The sequence below is a fragment of the Apis laboriosa genome, unplaced genomic scaffold, assembly GCF_014066325.1.
Source record: "Apis laboriosa isolate Shangri-la unplaced genomic scaffold, ASM1406632v1 scaffold16_cov148, whole genome shotgun sequence".
Lineage (NCBI taxonomy): Eukaryota > Metazoa > Arthropoda > Insecta > Hymenoptera > Apidae > Apis > Apis laboriosa.
In genome coordinates this window covers 3,042,286-3,064,414 of record NW_025222129.1, presented here as the reverse complement: position 1 = coordinate 3,064,414, position 22,129 = coordinate 3,042,286, and the positions used below count along the sequence as shown (strand labels likewise).

Here is a 22,129-nt window from a genome sequence, read left to right as displayed (position 1 = left end):
GCGAGGACGCGTATCTAAACCTGGTAGCGGGAAACGTGTATTTCAGACCGGTTTCTTGGAAATGGACGCAAAATATACGTAAGGATGTTCAATGGATATTGAAAGAGTTCATCGTTGACCGCGTACGAGAATTTAGGTAGCGAGTACAATTGATAAGAATGAAATCAAACGAGACGATACATACGTGTACATAAATGTATTAGACGGTACGCAAGATTCGATCGTATAAATGTGAATGCGACGATGAATAATTAATAGCACCGTGTATCGTCGAATAAATATCTATTGCACGTTTAGCTTGGAACAAATTCGACGAAAATTCGTTACGATACAGGCAAGATAAAAAAAATTTAGCGGAGAAACGATTGAAAATACGATGCATGGCGATATATTTTTTCCGTCATGTATTAATAGGAGGCGTCGTGTCGATGAAATGGAATTTAATTGACGTTAATTAGTGTTACGCAATACGAGAATGAGAATACGAAAACGTATACGTAAACGAGAATAACTTGGTGATTATTCGTTATTTCTTAGGCGGAGTATTCGCAAGGAGGAGGATGAGCGCGACAGTTGGTTCGTCACAAAAGTAAAACGACCACTTCCCCTTTCCGAGCTGCAACTTGCCTTGCAAATCGTCCCAGCATAAAACGAAGCGTCGTTTCACCGGTGGGGAAAAAATAATTATCTAGTATCTTTTTGTGGAAAACGGAGTAGTCTTCCGTTAGAAACCGCCGTGAAACGCGATCGGAGACACACGACATGATAGAAAGCACTAGTTTCACGCATCTTAATGGGTTAATAACGATAATCCTAGGATTGGGACCATCCTCCTTGATCGACGATATTCTTTCGTAAAAATAATAACGCCTTCCGCTTGCCGATCCCGGTGAAAAGCATTTCGACCCCTCGGCTAGAAAGTGTTCGTGTTCGTGTGGAAAGAAGCGACGATCAATGGGCGTATCTCGTCTCTTGCTCGAGCATTAATGACTTCAATTTCCTGTGGATACAGCGGCTAGCATCAAGAGACGAATCATTCATGTCGAGGACGGATTATAGCGTGCATTAGCGCTGGGAAAACGAAGGAAAATCATTTTCCAAGTCTCCTCTTAATAGCTATCAAAGAGAGGTTCCACTCGTATTCGGATATCGTCGAATGGTATGGAAACAATCCTTATAATAGTTCGTTTCGTTTAAAATTTCTGATTGTATCGTGGCTAAGAATCGATTTAATCGGTACCAGTAACCGGCCCTACTACTGGATACAATTCATTCAAATATTATTCAGCTTTTTGAGCGTGACTGAGATCGAAACGCAGACACGAACAAAGAGTTGTTGTATAATATTCGGCCGATCGAGGTCTCACCGTGATCGAATCACCATTGTAAATCGAGTCTTAGATCCTCAGGCTTTCCTCGAATCTAATTTTTGTCTAAACTTTTTCCATAGAAACACTCGAACAAGTTTTATTTTCTTAGTTTAGAAATTACCGTTCTTTAATTTTTAATTGAAATAAATCGATAAACGCGCTTTGTCGGCAAACGTAAGTGAGACCACTGACACGATTACTCGCACGCTTTTACCGCCTTCATGATTCATAGCATAGGTTAAATTCGTACCACGAATGGGACACACCCAAGACTCCCAGCCTGCAATCACCAAGCTATATCTGCTTGCAAATCTTTGCAAATACCGAACGCGATCCTCTCGTTTGGAATTTCTTTCGATGGTTGAATGATCGTTAAATCAGTGATAACTGTGAGTCAAGGTGGAAGCCTGGTCATCGCGTGTTTAGGGTTAACGAACCAGAAATATTTAAAAGCAGGCACGGCAGGCATTTTTGAATGCATAATTTATCGCGACGAGGAGAGCGTTTACGCGGATTCATCGTTGACTCGTCGATATTACCGTGGTAAAAAATCGAGTTAGCACTCTTCTCTGTGTTTAGACTATCCACGGGCTGGTCTTAGCCGGGTGGTAATTCTTCTCGTGTCTCTGTTCCACCTAGGCGAACAACGTATCATTTCGCGTTGCACAGACTCTCGCTCGTCATGTTTAATGCGATAACAACTAACAATCAGCCGGGTCTACGCACGCGCGTATGAAAATCACCGGCAAGGAAAGTGTTACCTTTGCTCGGTCCGACTGCAATTGTGCCTCGAGTGTCGGAATTTTCTTCGAATTGCCTTCCTTTGGTTTGGGGGAAAAAAAATAAAAAAAAAAAAAAGGAAAAAAGAGAAAATGCTCAAAGTGCATGGAATAAATAATAACCAGATATTACAAGCGGGAGAAATTTTGGAAAGCGAGAAATGCATTTCTTTTTAATTTCAGTTTTACGAACTGTGACTATCCGTTCAATGGCGATACAATAGCGATTCGTGAATCTGGAACGTAAAAAGTTAGTCTCGATATCCAACAACACCCAGATAATTTTACTAATTATATACACTTTCGATTCCATCCGCTGGTATATAATCTTCTCTATATCTAATCGTAGCTTTCTTAGAAAAAAAAAAAAAAAGGGGAAGAAGATTATGAAAAAGAAGAAAACGAAAGTATTCGCGTTGAAATCGCGCTACTTTTCCTCGTTGGAAATGGAATTTTTCTCGGTTATCCCCGAGGAGGTCCCGATTGCTTATAATCGTCAACTATGTGTTTACGGCCGTCATTTTCAGTTGGTCGAGCGACCATTTACCGGACGATATTCAAATAATCTCGATCGTTGCTCGCTCGAGCGAATCGAAGCCAACGAGATGACCGGCGAGATCCAATCTCACATTTATTATCCTGGACCGCGGCGGTGGTTGCGGTAGCTTTGCATCTCCCTCTTTCTTTTCCACCCGTCGCCCTTTATTTCCTTCCCTTTTCTTCCTCTCCTTTTTTTTTTCTCTTTCTCGATTCTTCACCCGTATCCCGACTACGGTAGCGACTCGTGGAATACCGTAATCAATACGCATGTTCTGAATAGCCATCCTTCAGGAGACTCTTACACGAGATTCTGATGCACACGACGATCCTGGAATATCCTTGGATTCATCTTGGATCGAGGTCGTTGAAACATTTTTCCTCCCGAGGATTTTTCCTTCGTCACGCGTGACGAAACTTGCCATCGAAACACTCGAAGCTAGCAAATTATTAGCAATAAATATTTTATTAAGACAAGAGCGTCTCTGTTTGAAATATCGGTTGGAGATTGAAATCGGAATTTTATCTCGTGGAATTTGAATAATTACGTTTTAGAGAGTACGTTCGATCCGCGAGATCGAGATTCTTTTATTTTTGATTGCGAAAAGAAGAACATCGAATTTATATAGAAAGTGGAAATTGCACTAGTTGGGGACGTGCGAGTTGCGGTAGTTATCGTGAGATCTAAATTCGCAAATAGCGGTGCATAAAAATGGCGAACAATTAGAGAATTGCAGCGCGAGTATTATATCGTGACAGAGAAGAAAAAAATAGTTGAGTTAATCGTAGATTAGCCTTTTATGCCAAAGAGAGTCGCTGGCGGGCTAATTATCATCGGGTAAGGATCTCTTCGTTCTTTTCTTGCTATTCCACTAGGCGAACACTTCTACGCACTATTTTGGTATCTCGGGGGAACGCAACTCCCTAGTTGTATTTACAGTTTACTTAATTCCAGCAATTACCTCGTTCCGTGGAACGAACCTTTCGTCTGTTCCCGATGGAAAAGTCTCACGTGCCCTCCGCACCACTCGATTCCTCGACTTGTGTTACGATTTCTTTTAAAACGCTTCGACCTAGGTAATTAACCATGTTCTTTCTCGGTTTTCACATTTCTCTATATTATCCCTCGGAATCGATTTCTGTTCACAGTTAAAAGCATCGTTCGCGCAGTCACGATTTTAAAACCTGGAATCGAGTCGAGTCGATCGAACGATCGAAAGAACAATAGCGATACATCGAAACCGATCTGAAACCGTTTGAAGCTCGTTTCTACACGACGAGAGAAACAAATCTCTAGATATTTCGACACATCTTATCCGGTTATTAACACCGCATCGAATTAGCATCGAATGGAGCCCGTTAATTGGCTACGAATTGCCTCTCACGAACGTCTTGTAGACGTTGGAATAAAAAAGAAGTAAAAAAGGAAGTAGGAAGAAGGTGTGTTACGCAAGAAGACAGTCAATTTTACAAAAGCGCCTCTGTAAATAAGCAAAGTTTTTCCACCGGATGAAGTCGGGAATGCGAATTGACTTCTTTCTCGGTGGCTCAGGTATGGAAGATCGACTACACTTCCGGGCATCGGTTAGCATTCCACCGTTTGGAGGGAGAAGCCATGATGGAAAAATCTTACCTGGATTCTCGTGTAGTCCGCTAATGGTCGTCAAGATCGACGATCCGAAGTCTCGATCGACGTGATTTTTCCGCAGGATTCGAAGCGGATAAAGGTAACCGCATCGAGTCGTGGCGCCTCTTTGGCCGATCGCGGTTCTCTTCCACCGTCAACCGTCCTCTCTCTCTTTCTCTCTCTTTCTCCCCCTCTCTCCCTCCCTCTCTCTTCGTTCTTCCTGGCTCGAGATAACCGATACCTCGAGCAAACAGCCGACGGGAAGCATTACGAGTACCGTGATGCTTACAATGTGCTCTCCTCTATGGATTCAACTGTACTTCCCCAGTTCGTGCGACCTTCGTCGTAATAGCTGCGGAGAACACAACCACCGTACGTTCATAGATTTCATTTTACCGAGTAATTTAAAGGAACAATCCTTTGTCTTTTTCCTCGCGAGAGAAAATATCGTCGTCGGGAGAAAAAAAGAGGAATTTTGCCAATATTACGTCGAACTTTTTTGAAATAAAGAGGAAACGAATGGACAGAAGGATCGAGAATTTTATTCACACACGGTTGGAATAAAATCGACGCGAAACGAAACGCGTATTATCGCGTCATAAAGACGAGAGCGCGACATAGGTCATGGAACAGGAGAAATTCCACATTCTCGCATATTCCGCTAATAAGAAGATCGGCGACGGGGGATCGACGATCGGTGAATTTTTCGCGGTGCGAATCGACGGCAAAGCCTACGAGGACACCGGCTCCGACGAGTCATGGCGCCTGTTCGAGCATTGCATTACCTATTCACGGGCGAAACGTGCGCTCTCGTACGGTGCACGCGACTATTCCACACAGCGAAATAGGCGTAGCGTTTTCACAATAACGGAGCGATTGGTGTTTGCAATTTTCGAGGAATTAAAATGCTAGGAATTCTCGCTGCAAGAAAATTGCGACCAACGTTTTAAACCAGTCAACGTTTCGTTCCTTTTATTTTACCGATTCTGTCGTTGAAAAGGTTAGCAAGATACAAAATTGCGAAGGTTGATGTATAAATCAAGCTGCATCACCGTTTCACAATTGCACAAGATTCGATATCGATCATTTATCACTGTGTTGAGAATGCAGTATCCAATAATAAAACCTATTGACAGTAAATCTCGTTCAAATTAATCGAATTCAAAAGTTGAAAGGATCTCGAAAGTTTTCAAGTTCAACTCCCAAGAAGTAAAAAATACCTGTTGAAAAATTCAGCTACAGTTATTCCAAGACACGATTTCCAAGCCGTGTTCCAGAAACACGCGAACTCTCGTCGAACTGGCATCGATCGATATGAACTTGGCCCTGTTCAACCCGAGTGCCATTGATCCTCGTTGCGTCCAATCCTTGCCACTCGATCCCCCGTCATCGCTACTTTCTCCAATTTTCCATCTAGGCAACTTCTCCCCAGAGAATCCTGGCGGTAAAGGTGGAATTCCTTGGTGACTGCGTAGCAAGCGCGCGAGTAAGCGTGCAAAAGTGCGTGCGTATGCGTGTGACTAACCACTCGCGCGCGGGTCAATGCCTCGGCTGTCCTCCTCGAGTAACTATCTACCTACTCCTGTGGCTACCTTCGCTACTACGTTATGCTATACGTACCAACCGCTCAAGATCGGCGAGCTGACGAGCACGCGTTCGCAACTACGCGCTCCGACGTTTCCGCGAGGCGGCCCCCTTTGACACGCGAGGAACCGTGGGGCCCGGTGAAACAACGTTTTTCAAGATTAATGATGATGACCTCGGTCGGATTCGATCCGCCGCCATTCGTTGACAGCGCTCGCCCCTCCGCGCGGCCTCCGCAAATCAAATCTACGATTCGTTGAGCCGACGGTTGAGCGGCGGCAGAATTTTTATTACGCGAGTCGAACGCGTGCGTTCTTTCTTTCGACGTTTTTCTTCTTTCGCCGATATCTCGATCGAGAGGGAAAGATTTTTCTTTCGGTTGGCTAGAAAACGACAGTGACAGCGTCTTTCAGATCGAAATCTGGAAATGCTGTACCCGTATATGTTGGAGAGGGATGTATTAAGTGGTTCGGAGTGGATATAAATTGAGATCATTTCAAAGATTTCAGAGATTCATAGGACTATATTAGAGACGTTTAACGGAGGAGATTAGATCGGTGGATTAGATCGAGACTCGTGCGTTTGTTTTCCGGGGTGAGAACCATTCCCGTGCAGTAAGTAGTAAAATGGCGTTCCTTAATGGCACGAGCGTCTTAAAGTTGGATTTACTGGAGTTGCTCTTCTCGAGCAAGTTTATAGTGCTCTTATACAGTGCACATTTTAAACGTATTATATCTCTGCCATAATATTTTAATGCGCGATAATTATCATCAAATGATTGGATGCTTAATTGAATCTCGTGCACGCTCCATATTCGTAACGCGCGTTGTCGCACACGTGTTAACGCAGTAACGGCAATAAGTATTAATTGTAAGAAGAAGGATGTCGAAGATATTTCACCGAGAATTACTGGTTCACCGAACGTGAAACTGGTCGGGATTTGCGATTCTACGTTTCGCTTCATTATCAACAGTTTATGGTCCGATGCTCCGTTCCTGTTGCGCGTTAAACTGGATTAATTATGCCTTGAATTAATTGATACGCTGGAAAATACTTGTACTTACCATTACAATCGGTATCCAGCATCGAGGCTAATTTCAAATTCTCTCTCAAAAGGAGAGACTTCGAGTGCGACGAACCTATCTAAATCAAAGTAATCGCGGTTCAACGTCTTATTATATTTCCATCGAATCGTTTCCTCTTCTTTACGCGCTCGTTCCCAAACATCCACAACCCTCTTCGATCCAGACGGAGAGAGTTAGAAATTTTCGAAACAATGTATCGATCGTTGAGCGATCAAAAACCAATTTCAATCGGGGGAATTACAATAACTTATATCATCCGATAGGCCATATACTTACGGATGGAATTACCTGAATAGGCACGATTCCAGCCAACCCGACATAACACGATCCGGATCAGGACACGGTCTCGACCGATATTACCGGTATATTCTCTTGATCCAGCGAGCGAGATCGAGAAGAAGTGGCAACCCTCTTTCGATCGCTCGATACACGATCGTACGCCGGTTCGTGACCGTGGTGATCGTGACTCCTATTATTATCGTGGCTAACCCACAAAACCGAGTGATCCGCGTTCTGTGTCCTCGCTCTTGCCCGTCATCCGCCCGAGCGGAATCGCGTCGTATCGCGTCCAACCATGAAACATCGATCCACCGTTTCGTTCGGGGCGAAAGATTATCCGAATAACAGGTTGCGCGTGTTAGATATTATCGCCATATTATCCGGGTCGATCGTAAATTACTTCGATCTATTAAATTTCAACCACCGTCGATTAACCGTCTCGCGATCAATAGCCCCGACGAGTTTATTTTCGGAGAAAATTCTAGGGTATCCAAGGTTTGTTGCTTCATCATCACGTCGTAAGAGAGACGTTTACATCTGAAATTAGTATGCTCGTGTGTTGCACGAATGTTGCAACAGCATCGGAAATGATGCTGGTACTATTTGCGACCACTAAAGACATAAATTTTTCGTCCGTTTCTGTGATTATGTTATATACGTTATATATATATATGTAAGTTAATAGCGTCAATTATTTTGAAATAACTATATCGTATGAAATGTTTCAATTTCTGCCAAATTGTGACAAATTGTGTGGATCATAGACACGTAGTAAATGGTAGAAGAGATTCGTTAGCCTAGCCTATCCTATACCCAGGAACAACATGAATATTCCATCGCAACAACACGTGATGATTTAATGATCCTCCTCTCCCCCGTTCTAATCAACCCGCGAATTAACGAGGCGCGAAAGTCATTAATTAATAAAATTGTTATTGTAAACTCGTTAGGTTTAATTGGCAGTGTTTAAGGGAGCTGCTCGGGCAGGACGGACGGAGCGGGGACGCGATAGATAAGAATTTCCTCGTAATAGCCTCAACCACTTCCCACAATAAATTGCATCGGCAGCATCCGTGAACCGTAAATAATCCGGTACGATCTAGCGGAACGGAAGTTTAGCCCGGACGCGATACAAATGTGATCGAAACGAAATTCTCTCTACCTGTTCTCGTTCGCTCCTTCACAGGCGGAGCGAAGCGAGCACGGGGAACGAGATACCGTTCGAGAATTTCATTCGGATGAAAATTCTTCGAAGGACTCGTTCCGTACGATAGACGATCCACTTGACACCGGATACGAATTCCCAATTAACCGTAACTAGAGAGGCAACTAGAGCTAGGGAGAGACGATGGAAACGAGACGAGTCGAGAGGAGGAGGCGAACGAGTTGGAGTAGGGTTCAAAGCACCATTTCAAAGATCGTTACCCTTGGCGAATGTTGGTCGTGTTGCTCGTATAATATACCGACAACTACCTGTCTAGACTCGAGTTGATGGCTAAAAATCGTTGCTCTTTTTTTATCTGTTCCAGTGAGACGGACATGGCTCCGAACGCGGAGGAGGAGTTGTTGGTGGTGAAGCCGTGGGGGCCTCAACCGGAAAAGGTATGTCAGTGTGCCTCGGCGCTCGATCGAGCGCCCGGATTAACCCGACCAAGATTCGAACCTAATCGTTTAAAACTTGGACAGTGATATGACAGTGATGTTGGAGTATTAGCAGGATGCATTTGATCGGCCTATCTTTTAACGTTCGCTCGGTAAATAGAGTTGCGTAGTTACAAGCAGGCGTACATGGGGCGTACGTGGCTCGTCGCTCGTTTCGTCTTTACGACGCCGTGAGAATGCCGCGTCGTGCTCGGATGTTCGTTAAACGAGAGAGAGATGTGTTAAAGGAACGAAATTACGGGTAGTTAAGCTCGTTTTCCGTCATAATCTTTACGATTCCGATCTATTTATCGTAACAACCAAATGCAAATAGCTGTATCATGCGTGTATCGCGGTCTTGCGTAATTATCGATCTGGTACAGAGAGGATGTTGGAACATTTATCGAGAGAGGAATCCGACGAGGAAGGAGACAACGGGGATCATCGAGTCGTAATTGGATGGAATTCAGTTTCAAACGGATTCTTGGTATTGCGGAATTTCATCTGGAAAGAAAAACGAGCACCGATTTATTTAACGCGAACGCGATTTCCTTTCGAGATAAATGACACGATCCACTACAGATCCGAACGGTTCCATGAATACATGTCGCGCGCATTTCTCTGATAAATAGAACGCATCGCGTACCATCCAATTTGCTCGTTAATAAAACACGATTTTGTCAAAGTGTCGACCGTTTGAATGCTAGATGCACTTTGTACTTGACCGAGCTACGCTTTTAATATTCAGCCACGCATTAGCTTGCGCCAACTCGGATGCATTGAATTCTGCAGTTGATAATGGCTTCACGGGCATTTATACGCGTCGCGAAACTGCGAGGGAGGTAATAAGTCATGGATAATATGATTAATATCGAGGAGAGACCGCGATATATCGCGTTAACCCCCCTCGAGGTGCGCATATTTACACTCCAGTTAAATCGTTATTTTTATGCAACGTGATTAACGAAGATAATTCAAGACGCCTGTGACTTCTCTTTTTTTTCTTCAAAGATCGGACGAAATGAATGACATTGCGTAAAAAAGAAAAAGAAAAAAAAAAGAAAAACAACTCTTATCTTACGAGATTTATGCCATACGTGTTACGAATGACTCCTGACCTTAATTATCGGAAGAGATTCCGTTGCATCTCTTTTCTTGATATTATGAAAAAGAAATAACGTTCTCCCGCTAATGAGAGATTTACGTCATCACAATAGGATGATTAACAAACCTCCATGGTTAAACACCCATTGGAAACCGTACTCGAATGTTCGTGAAAGTCGCGCAACTTTTACCAACATTCGAACTTTTCACTCTAATTGATAATTGAAAAGAACGCGAGGAAAAAGGCGCGCGTTTGAAATTAGATCGAGCGATGCATATTCGAAAATGCAGCGTTCTCCATTCGCGCTTCTCCATCCGTGAGCGCTTTTTTTTCTTTCTTTCTTTCTTTTTTTTTTTTTTCAATAACCGGTTCAATTATTGTCAAATAAACGACACGAAAGTATCGACAAGTATTCACCGAGTATTTACGCGATTCAAGAAAGCGTGACGTCCTCGTATATGTAGGTTACGCGTGATTTTGTTTTGTTTCGCACGAATCCTTCGCAAGATCGTCAAGTATAAGTATAAGATTCGGAGTAACGTTATCGTTCTTTTGGCGGGACATGCTGCCTAATTACTCGTATAATTGCATACGCTTACGACCAGGTCCTTCTTCGCCTCTCATAACCTCATTTCCTTCCCCCGAGATCCCGTTTCACGTTCACGGACGGAAAAAATGAAAATATGATTGATCTATGCACCCCTCCACTCAATCATGATCGTCGTTAGACGATTTACGTCCATGTCCGCGCGGTATCGCATCCCGGAAAGGAACTCTAATTACTTTGTCGTTTTTCAAAAGAAAAAAAAAAGAAAAGAAAAGAAAAGAAAAGAAGGAAAGAATACATCGTTAACAGCCAGCCCTGTATTCATCAAACGATAATGGTCCGTCACCATCCTCCGTCGATTTCAGTAACAAACGAGGATGATGATTGATCGCGACTGTTCTCCACTCGGAGCATCGCGTGCACGTCTGAATAAATCGTACATCCGATGCGCAACAGATTTCCTACGGAACTCTGGGATCGGTAGAGAGGCGGTTCTGCTTATTTTTCTTTTTTTTTTTTTTTTCACGTGTGAAGGAAGAACGGCGGGTAACCGCGAGATAGAAACTCGGTTTCACGTTTAAGACCGATCGATTAACCGCGCGAAGGAAACCACAATGTAGCATGTGGTTTCATCCGCGTCAAATATTCGTGGTATTCTTGAAATGGTCGTTTTAGAAAGCGGCTATACGACCTTCGAAACAAATCGACCGATAAATTATTCCTATATCCTCGATTCTGTGCTGATCGAGCCAACTATTCGAAGAGTTATCGAAGGGAATCGGAAAGAGATACGAGTTTTAACCCCTTTGGAGACTTAATTATACCGGTTCTATGTTTCATCAGTGGCACGAGATGGAGGCGGTAAATTAATTTCCACGATTTATCCGCGTTTCAACGGGGATAATCGGCGGCGTTCTTCTATGGACCACGAGGCGATAATCGCTATAATTCTATCCATATTTATGATTGGAAACGCTGTGAAATTAACTTCGGTCTTTCAGCCTTCTACTCCCTCGCATGAATATTTCATTCGCGGCAAAACGCGACTGCAATTTCCATGATTTCTCGATTCGTTTCAGTCCCGTGGAAAAATAAATGATGGGATAGAATGGTTGGCCGCTGTTCAATCTTCCACACTCTTAATTTCTACTTGAAAATGTTTATCGTTACTTAATATCGTATTATCCCGATTATTGAGAAGCGGTAGGTAGTCGAATCGCCGGTCGTTTAATTACGGCCACTGTCTCGGCGCGGTGTATTTTGCTCGAAGAGATCTCAAAGGGATAAATCAGACGAGGCTACCGTCTTTCTTTCTTTCTTTCTTTCTTTCTTTCTTTCTTTCTTTCTTTCTTCGATCACGGCTGCCTTTTGCCTCGATATCGAACCGGACGAGCGTGCAATTATGTCTAGAGCCTTGCGATTTTCTTTGCAGGAACGATTAAGACCACCTACGTACAACGCCGAGGACTACGCGATCGCTCTGAGACGATGGGGAAGACGTCCATTAGGAAGTGTTCAAGACTCGCAGGGTACCCTGCCGTCGACAACCAGTTCGAGTTCCGGTTACGCTTCCGGAAGCGGAGAGATGACCTTGAGACAATTCACCTCGGTTAGCGAGCTTCTGAACAAGCTCAGAGCCGACCTCAGGCTAGCCTTTCCAAGGTAGGTATATATACACACACACACACACATATATATATATATATACTATTAAACAATCACGCCTATCTATTACCATCGCTTCAAATATACCCTCTGGTTCGCCTCTTAAGTCCTCGCTGCCACCTGACTTAAATTAATCGAGCGCCTCATTATCATTGCAAATTACGCGAAACCTCGACCGATCTTGATTATCCTACTTTGCCTATCTAAAAGTCATCTTCGTCCGCTCGTGTCATCAAAGTAATATCAAAATATTAAAATATTCATCGATTAGCGATCAACGTTCTTTAATTAATATAATAATAAAATTATAATTCGTGAAAATAAGTAAAGTCGAAACAACTTTTTAACGCGGTCTTTGAAAAAATTTCATTTGAAAATTGATGGAGGAGGTATTAATAAAAAGCGCATCACTTTCGAATATTTCTAAAAGATGAAACACAATCCCCGGAAGCAGATGCATTCGATTGTCCGTGAATAATAATTAGAACAGTGAATGTATGAATTTATGCTCGTTCGGTGGAACTAACGACAAGTTTATCACGAAAAACAGTCGATATTAGTTGAACGGGAGGAACGGCTTGAACGGTGTCGGATTTACAGTTACTTTTTATACGTATTTTTTAAGAAAGAAGACGGGTTTCGATATGCTCGAGTCCCTTTCTCGAAACTCGTAAAAATTCCTTCTTGATTCAACTCCCGATTAAACGACGATCGTTAAATCTTTTCTCTTCTCAGGGAAAAGATACGTTTGTTGATCCCGTCGTACTTTCATTATACGGCAAGTTTTCTCTTCTTTGGTTTTTTAATTTCTATTAAAAATAAATTAATAGAATGCTAATGAAAATTTAACATCTGCGCGTAATGAATTAAACATTACTTTCTTTGCTCGTCGCGCGAAGAAAGAATTCCCTTATCTACGCGATATTATTATTTATCATCTTTGCTGTTAAATACACCCTTTCTACTATCGTATTTCATTTACCGCGAAGATTAAATTAACCATACGCGGATTAGACGCGGAGACCATCCATCTGTCATTTCTCGTCCGTGTGTAAATCGTTGAACAAAGAAAAGAAGAAAAAGGCATCCTCGGTTTCCTGTGATATGTCGGTTTTTTGCTGCATTACTCGGTACAAAGGAACGGGTTCCATCCCGTATTTCTAAGACAACGCTGAAATTACAGCTGGATCAAGCCCCTCCTCGCGTTCAACGTACGGCTAAATAATAGTGTGGTCTCCGTTAGGCGCCAGCGTGATTAAAGATCGGACGTAAACGCTAAAATTTGTCCGTGAATGTCGGTGGCTTGTATCTTGGTGCAAGATCGACGATGTTTGTCTCGGATCGCTCGAAGCGTGTACGCTAGTATTTCATTCATAACGCGTGTAATCACAGCCGCTGGACACGCGTCTGTAATTGAGTTTATCTCGAGGCTTCTATACGTTCTCGATTGGAATCAAAAAGCAAATACATCGGAAATTTTCTCGCTTCGAAGATAAAATTTCGAGCGGTTCCTTTCACTAAAAAGTTCGCCTAAAAAATTGCTCAAACTCGACGTTTCGATTCGTGAAATAAAAGAGAGAGAAAGGTGGATATATTTCATATCTATACTGTTACGATTTCTGTGCTTTTCGTTATCTAGATCCGCATCAAATTCCACGAGATCGAATCATCTCGGCAACTCGAATCGATCTATCAACACATCGACTCTTCGTTCATTCTATTTTTCCTCGATAGACTTTGATCTCGTCGTTATTTCTATCCTAGACCACCCAGAACGCGCAACTTTCGATCGTGAAACGAGATTACGAATGATCCAAACGATGCATCGAGATGTACAACGGTCAAGGTTTCAAAATGTCGAGCAAAAAAAAGGGTAGGCTGGCGAAAACGCCAGGAACCGTTCAATACTCTCCAACTCTAATTCTTGTTCGATCGACGTGCTCTTATTAAGCGCAATTTCGCGGCGCACAATTTGCGGCCAACGGATATTCGAAGCGCGGCAAGAAGGTTGGTCGGTGCACAGATGAGAATCATTCTAATCACACGACCAATGTAAAAGGGGAGAGAGGCAAGAATGCCTGCATCGTCCAGAAGCGATACACGCGTTCCATTCTGTGGCTATTCTAAAATCGAATCACCGTGCGATTATTTCATACCAAACAATCTATCTCGCATCGCGTGAGGGACGATGTGGACAATTGCAAGAATTTCATTATAGAATCCACCAGTGATGTCACCAATGATGAGATCAAGTGTGTCTTCAAACCAACGGATTCCAATCANCTCTCTCTCTCTCTCTCTCTCTCTCTCTCTCTCTCTCTCTCTCTCTCTCTCTCTCTCTCTCTCTCTCAAAAGTCTATGAAACGAATCTTCGTTATAAATAAATATGACGTGAACTCGATCCTATTAACGTCACGGTTTTCATCACCGTTGTCCCGAAACCGATTTATCGACACGCGCGATCGCGGACGTTACACGTTCATCCTTCGACCATATGGAAGACGCGAACGTGTCCCACATACGGCGGATGACTTATAATATGGACAACCTTCTTACCGCAGAGGCGAGCAGATAACCCGTAAGTAGCGGCCACGGATAAACGAATACCGATATTACGGATAACTGTACAGCGGCTGGATCGGCGTGCTCGATGCGCAAATCGATCCCGATGAGGCGCATCCTCGATTCCCAAGATCGAACCTCTGCGTGTTATTCGTCGTGATCTTATTATTAGGCCGTTTAACAGACGTTTTTCACAACGATCCACGGTTGCCCGGCGACGACCCGGCTGACGGAATCGATTTATTTTCAAACCGATCGTAATAATTACCTGTCGAGATCGATTACGCCGATCGGCCGGCTACCTTTTTCTTCCATGCCGTTCGTGGATGAACGTGGATGCGTTTTTATCTGGAGCGAAAAAACGCGTGGTGTTAGGAATAAATAATCTTGGCTGATGACTTTTTTTTTTCCTTTTTTTTTTTTACGTTTGTAATATCGCTTTGAGATTGGCGAAAAAGAATTTCTGCGGTTTTTTTGAAAAAAAGAAACTTTGATAAATAAAGCCAACGAGATATCTGAAACGAACAGTTGGACTTTGGATTTGGATTAACGAGCGATTTTGTTTCTCGAAATGTAAAAAGAATCGATGGGAATTGCGATTAATCGTAAGAAATCGATGAAAAAATATTAAACAGCTTTCTTTCCTTTCTCTATTATTATCGGAACGAATTTTCATCGAATCTTTCATTCTTATCACGTTTGTATCATGAACAGATACTGTTCAATTACGTGTTATTGCATCGAGCACGTATATATATACGTATGCTCAAGGAAAGCGAAAACAAAAGAAAAGAATTGTCGAAGCATGGCAAGTTATTATCATCCGTTAACTGGATTTAATTAAATATATTGCTCTAATTAAGTATAAGCTTCATTTGAAATTAATTGTTCGAGATAACCAATGCACCCTAGAACGCGATATTACTTTTTCTTCTCGAACAATGATATCGATTGTTTCTGGAAAGAATCCCGTAAAGAGTCGCGTGTCTCCGTCTCTTGTCATGCGAATCAGGCTTCGTTTTCATTGATATTCCGTGTCGTAAGTCCGTTTCGTCAATCATCGCCCCCTTTAAAGAGATTCTTCCTTTCGGTCAAAAGTGGCCGAAAGAATTACCTGGTCCATTCACAAAACTTGATCTCTTTGTATGCGCGAAACGAATTTTCTGCGCCAAAGTGAAAGATGTCACGCATCGAATTTTGTATGTTGCATCCCGATGAAAGGAGGTCGACGAGATGTTAACCTCGATCTTCGAAACGAGCTGCCGTTCTTTTCGCGCTTCGCTTCTATTCATCCTCATATTCGTTTGTTTAACAATATTCATCGATAGTTGAACTTCTTAATCGCAAATTATCCGATTCCCAAGTTATCTATTAAAAAATAAAGATAACACTTTGGATACTTGAATTATTATTCGAGAGATTATACGGAGCTAAGCTTTGCATTTTGCACGATAATCCTTAATGGAGGGTGTGTTGCATTAACGTTTCAAATTATAGTTCGTTTAGAAGCATATGATTGCCTTTTATAGATAAAAGGAAAAAAGGGTCGGTGAAATTCATAAAGTGTGTTTCTTATAAAAGAGTCAAAGCACATGTTTTATTCTTTTTCCACGTGGAGGAATATCAACCGCGTCGAAGAAGCCTCGACCGGCCACCGAACCCACGATACTTCACGATGCTTCCGCTTCGCGTAACAGAAAACACGTAACTGCTTCCTACTTGATAGAAAACGAGGAAGTCGTCTTTTTTTCACGCGATATCAGATCCCGTTTGTTTTTATTTCGCGAATAAATAATCATTCCTAATGTTTAACCCAAATTTCATTGAGAAAATCGTTACAATAACTTTCTTGTTGAATAAAAAAATTATATTATATCGAGCTGTAAAAGTTATATTTAAAATCGTGAGTTCGATTTAATAGTCCAAGTGCATTTACATAAAAGTAGTTAACATTTAATCATCGAGAAAAAGGTATCTTTGAAATGTACTTGTACGAGTCGATTAGACATTTTATATTCTATCCACTTCTTTATTTACGATGTTGCATCGTGCATGTTAATAAACGATAATCTATTACGACAGAGACGTGACGCCTTCATCGTCGATGAATATCGTGGCCATCGTAGAATATATTTTTAATTTAATTTATACGTGAATTGATGCATCGTTACGAAAAATTTTCGTAAAGTAATGAACATAATATGGTTTCATCGTATATAGTTTCTCTAAATTAGTCGTGGTTACGTAAGTCGTTATCTTTCATCGGTTATTGTTTCTGGAATAACAATAAGAAGGAGATTTTTAACTTCCTAAGTGAAATAATTTCCTGGATTTGTTAGCAAATCTGTTGGATGTAATAAAAAAAAAAAAAAAAAAAAAAGAAAAAGAAAAAGAAAAACCACGCGTGGAAAAGAAACTAAAAGGGAATGAATTGCGTAATATTCTTCGGACAGAGGTCCAAAAATATCGCGTGAAAGAGAAACGTCGGGCGACAAAGGTACACAAGGCTTTCGTTTTCTTCTGCTTGGCGTCGTCCATCGTCTTAAATTTTAGGGTGTGCCCACACACCAGGCAATAAGGAACATTTGATATTCATGCCGCGTCTGCCGAAGGCATTCTTACGTGTACATCGTACTCTGCATAATGCGGGGTGTAATATAATGCATCCATTGCTGGACGAAGGTTCGCATGACATCTCCAAGAAAGCGTGTTTTCGATAACAAAGTCGTTCTCTTTAAAACGAATACCTTTTCATACCTCTATTCGTATATTCCTTCGCGTTGCACGCAACTTCTTTGTTGATCCTCTTTAAATATATTACCTACGAATATATTATCGTATATATCTAAAAATCCACGAAAATATCTTTCATCGTATTCTACATCTAAATCGAAGAAACGATCTCGAAAGGATGAGCATTTTATCAATTACGATGGCGCAAAATATCGAGGAATTTACAAGCAATGTTTCATTTCCTATTTTGCAATATCGTTTATGTTTGACACTTACGCACGAATGAAATTAGATAACTTAAAACTCGCGAATTCTCCTTTCGACTCTTTTGAGATACTACTCGAAATGATACCAGCATTCGGAGACATCATATTTAATTTATTCACGACGATGACATTGATTACTTTGTACTTCGTATCCTCGTATTTTTTTTTTTTTCAGGTATTAAATATTTTGCATACAAGTTTCGGATATAAAGCGTATTTAGGATAAAAGTTGCGGTAAGAAGAAAGAAAGGATACGTAACTGAGGACCTAAAGGGTTATAAGAGCGATGCATAGGGTGGTCTGCGGTCACGTCCACTCCTTACCATATCCTTTACCGTCACTCTCGTTCACGCACGAGCTTTCATTTTCTCCAGTATCCAAATGGGGGCTCTCGCGTATTTTTAAGGCGAGGCCAACAAAGGCGATCCACGGTGTTCGCGCCGTAGAATCGTAATGCCTCGGTGTATTTCGCGCACGTACATTTATACACACGTGCGTATCACGATATAGCCGGCAGTAGTATATGCATAATACGACGGGTAACATAATGCGTCTATTGTTAGACGAGAAAACTCTCTCTTTCTCTCTCTCTGTTGTTTACCCACCGGTAAATAGGCGACGAGCACATACATAAACGGGTACATAGAAAACGTTTTAATACTCATTTGCATGCATTCAACTAGCGTACACGGCGCTTATATACGGTGTTTATAGAATCACCGTCTAGACGAGGGACGTCTCCTCTTGAATAGCCCGGTTCCTTTTAGAATCCCGTAGGTGCGAGCCACGAAATGATTTACGACTGTTTGCCGTAAGCCACCTCGGTAAAAATTTGGAACACGGGATTACGTTTTGGATTTGGAATTCCTTCGAGAATAATCATCTTTCGTAGATGTCCGATGAAAGAGCAGTTTTATTCTCTAGGTGAACGCGATGCACGATGAAATTTTCAGATTCCAGATTGCTTTTTAGTCAAAAAACTGCTTTTTACAACATTGTACAATTGATATAATAAAGTTATACTTTGAACCAGAAATTTCTGGTAACTAATTTCGAACCAAGATACGCAATCGCGACAAAATAATTAACATTCACGTGCGTGTAATCTTGTTACTAGTTAAAAAAATACGAAGGCCAATGTTATATTGAAGAAATATTATTTTTATATATTATATTTTTTATCTTTATTTTGTCGTATTTTGTCGTATTTTGTCGTATTTTGTCCAATGCACGGATAACGGAATGCACGATAATCCAACATTACGTACAATTAAGTAGTTGTTTTGCATTTAATATTATCTTGGCCTTGAGCGTGTATAGATTAACGCTAATTAAGTAATTTTCAATAGTTTCATAATTTTTTTAATTTATATTTGGTAAAATAATGAATATTAAATAATGAATTTTACGTATACTTTGTCATTGCAAATGTAATACGATTACGTAACGGTTTAACCGTATAGAAGAAAGTGATAAAAGTTCTCTCTGGCAAGAAATTCTCACGGGATCCCGGACAGACTACTGCAAAATGTAGCAAGTTGATGGACTGGCTGATGCACTACTGCTACATGTGTCTCTGCTGTATAATTAAGGAAACTAACGTGACACGATCAGAGAAATAGAGATCTTGTTCATTACGGAGAATCTATTCGTGGAAGACGTAACACGATTCGTAGCTTCGAAATAAACTCTCTTCGAAGATCCGTCACTCTTTGACAGTCGTAATATCTATTTCCTCGTCCTTGCACCTGTCTACCTTAAGGCCATCGCACGTATATACGCATCTGCTCGACGTGGTTGTGTATGTGGAGAGGCATCGCGTTCCTGTTCTTGATCGAACGATCGATGAATCCGATATGTCGTAAAGTGATATCTTAACGAGAATTCTAGATGAACGATAATCGAGCATAAAGTACCAATAATGGACACCGGTCGATACCCGAAGCTGCGAAAATTGATCATCGACGATCTTATATATGCGCGAAACGACGAAAATTTGTTGAAAAACGACATCGAGGGGACAAATTTGACGAGACAATTTGACGGCATTCGATGCATTTACTTTTACATAATGTATTTGGAAATTTATATTTAATAATAATGTTGGAATAACTTGAAAAGCGTGTAATTTAATTGAAGTATATTTTCTCGTCCGCCTCCTCGTATTTATTACATTAATAGTTATCAAGTTCTTGCCCCGTCACTCTCATAATGGTTCCGTTGACAACCTCGAGGGAACTCGCTTTAACAGCGCGCTTATAAAACCGGATTGCTTTTTCTTTTAATCGCAAGGTCCCATAATTATGTAATTATATTTTTTTCCATCGCGTCTACACAGTTCAATGTCTGTTACAGTACTTTTCGCGATATACTTTCGTTCTGCGTTAAAGTATCAAATAGCAAGATTGATTGGTGCAATGATACTCAGAATCGTGTATAGCGTTTTATCATTTAACATCTAATTTAATTATTTTCATTGTTTATTAATCTATTTTCTTCTTAATATCATAAAGTTCATGCAACTTTGTTAAAGATCGAAGGAATACTTTCGGAATGAATTGGGATTAAAAGATTGCAAGATATTAGAAATACGAATGACAGGATATCTGCGAGCTATATATACCATGTATGACTGTATACGTGGTAGATAACGAATATATATCCGAGGCAAAAATGTTCGTACCGTTATTGATACTTCCGGCCGAGCGCACGGAGATACATTCGCAATTAAATTATGCATCATAGATACAAATTTTTCTGCACATTCGGTTAAATATCTTATTTTATCGGAAAAGAAAAAAGAAAGAGATACACAAATAAAATTATTGTACAGCTTTGTTCAGGAATTCGCTTCACCGCCAGCTGATGGGATAACCTTGTTGCTCGAGACGCTTCGCGGTGTCCAATTGGCCCAAAGTTCACCACCCTCTTCCGGCCACACGGGCCCAAGAGTAGGAACCAGAAGAGCCGCTTTGGACGAGTTGGGTTGTGTCGAGTGTCTGGCCGCCTGCACCGAACGATGCACCGATGCACCGAGGCTCCTAGTGCAAGCTCAACCCGGTCTTCTTGCTCTGGCAGTTTGTCTGACTAGTAGCTTGAACCGGTCTCGAGTCCTAGCTCTCCAGGTAACAATCGTCACTTCCGTTCCGAGTATATCGCTTGGATACTGTTAGTCAAAAAAGAACTGAACTGGAACCATACGTGGAATATTACTCTCGTTTCGTGTTTCTTATGGGTTTACGATTCTCTCGCCTATCTCGCGTTATCATTTCACAAACACTTTAATCGTATATTAATATTAGTTCTGTGTTTCTATTCTGTGTTCATTCCGGATCTTTCGATTTAATCTCGTGATAAAATAGGAGTTATTACATTTTGAATCTTTTATGATTTATCGCTTTTATCGTTCTGCAAATAAATTCGCGTGTAATTCTAAAATTAAATGAGGTAACCAACTAATTCGCGATTAAAATTGATCGTACTTTTCGAGGAATGTAGGATTAAAAAAGAATTGAAAAATTATAAGCAAACTCGATGGGGATGGTAGTGGGTCAAGTTTCTGATGATGCGCACGTTTCTTAGATGTTACATCTGACTCATTCAGATAGTCGTAAACGCGCGTTTCCAGCAAACTCGGTCCACTTGATGGCCGGGGCCCCGTTATTTCGAGAACGTACACTTGTCAAGAACCAGTTTTTATCATTTATCCAAACGTTATTCGGCTAGCTTCATTTGCAAACTCATACACGCCTTCAGACTTTTTCGCTACCTTTTATTCTCTACCGTCCGAGGAAGTGCACTTTGCCAAGCATCGCGGTTACGATCAGATGTTGACTAACCGAACTGGATAATTACTTCCACGGCACGTGATCACGGACTTATAGCGTTGGAAGAATATAATGAGAATAAAGAGATCTTTATCCGGACGGTGTGGAGGAACTGTTGGTGAGATTTAATTGTTGACCACCGATATTATTAGGAAAATCTACAATTTTTATTTTTCATCATACGTAACGATTAATTAGGCGCTAATTTTATTCATTCGGGAAAATATATAAAATTAAATAAATATATATGTATTATATTTAACATTTTTCTCGAAATTGTTTGTCCATCTTCCAGTTGTTGACCAAGGTATGTCAAACGCCAGGTGGTCACGCGGTAGTTTCGGAAGCTGTCTCCACCCTTAGGTTAAAATATGGCGAAGGTGGAAGATTTCGTTTCCTGGCTGGCGCTCTCTTGGCTCCCAGAGCAGCGATTGCACTGAGAGTGGCAGGAGTTTCGTTCCTTAACGCCTTCCTAAAGTCTGCACCGCGAACACAAACCAGATTATACATTCAGGTAACGTG

General features: G+C 41.4%; 1 protein-coding gene across 4 annotated transcripts in view; it reads left to right on the top strand.

The window, feature by feature from the left end:
- The window catches only part of LOC122711004, a 52,328-nt gene that overhangs the window by 27,283 nt on the left and 2,916 nt on the right, over positions 1–22,129 (top strand). For 2 of the 4 annotated variants that reach the window (XM_043929338.1, XM_043929339.1), the window contains 4 exons: positions 8,791–8,863; positions 11,987–12,216; positions 20,614–20,905; positions 21,903–22,121. In XM_043929338.1, coding sequence (XP_043785273.1) covers positions 8,791–8,863; positions 11,987–12,216; positions 20,614–20,905; positions 21,903–22,121 — 814 coding nt within the window. Of the gene's footprint in view, positions 1–756; positions 1,160–4,278; positions 4,414–8,790; positions 8,864–11,986; positions 12,217–20,613; positions 20,906–21,902; positions 22,122–22,129 lie in introns of those variants that run through there. The other 2 variants (XM_043929342.1, XM_043929341.1) reach the window with 2 other exon arrangements.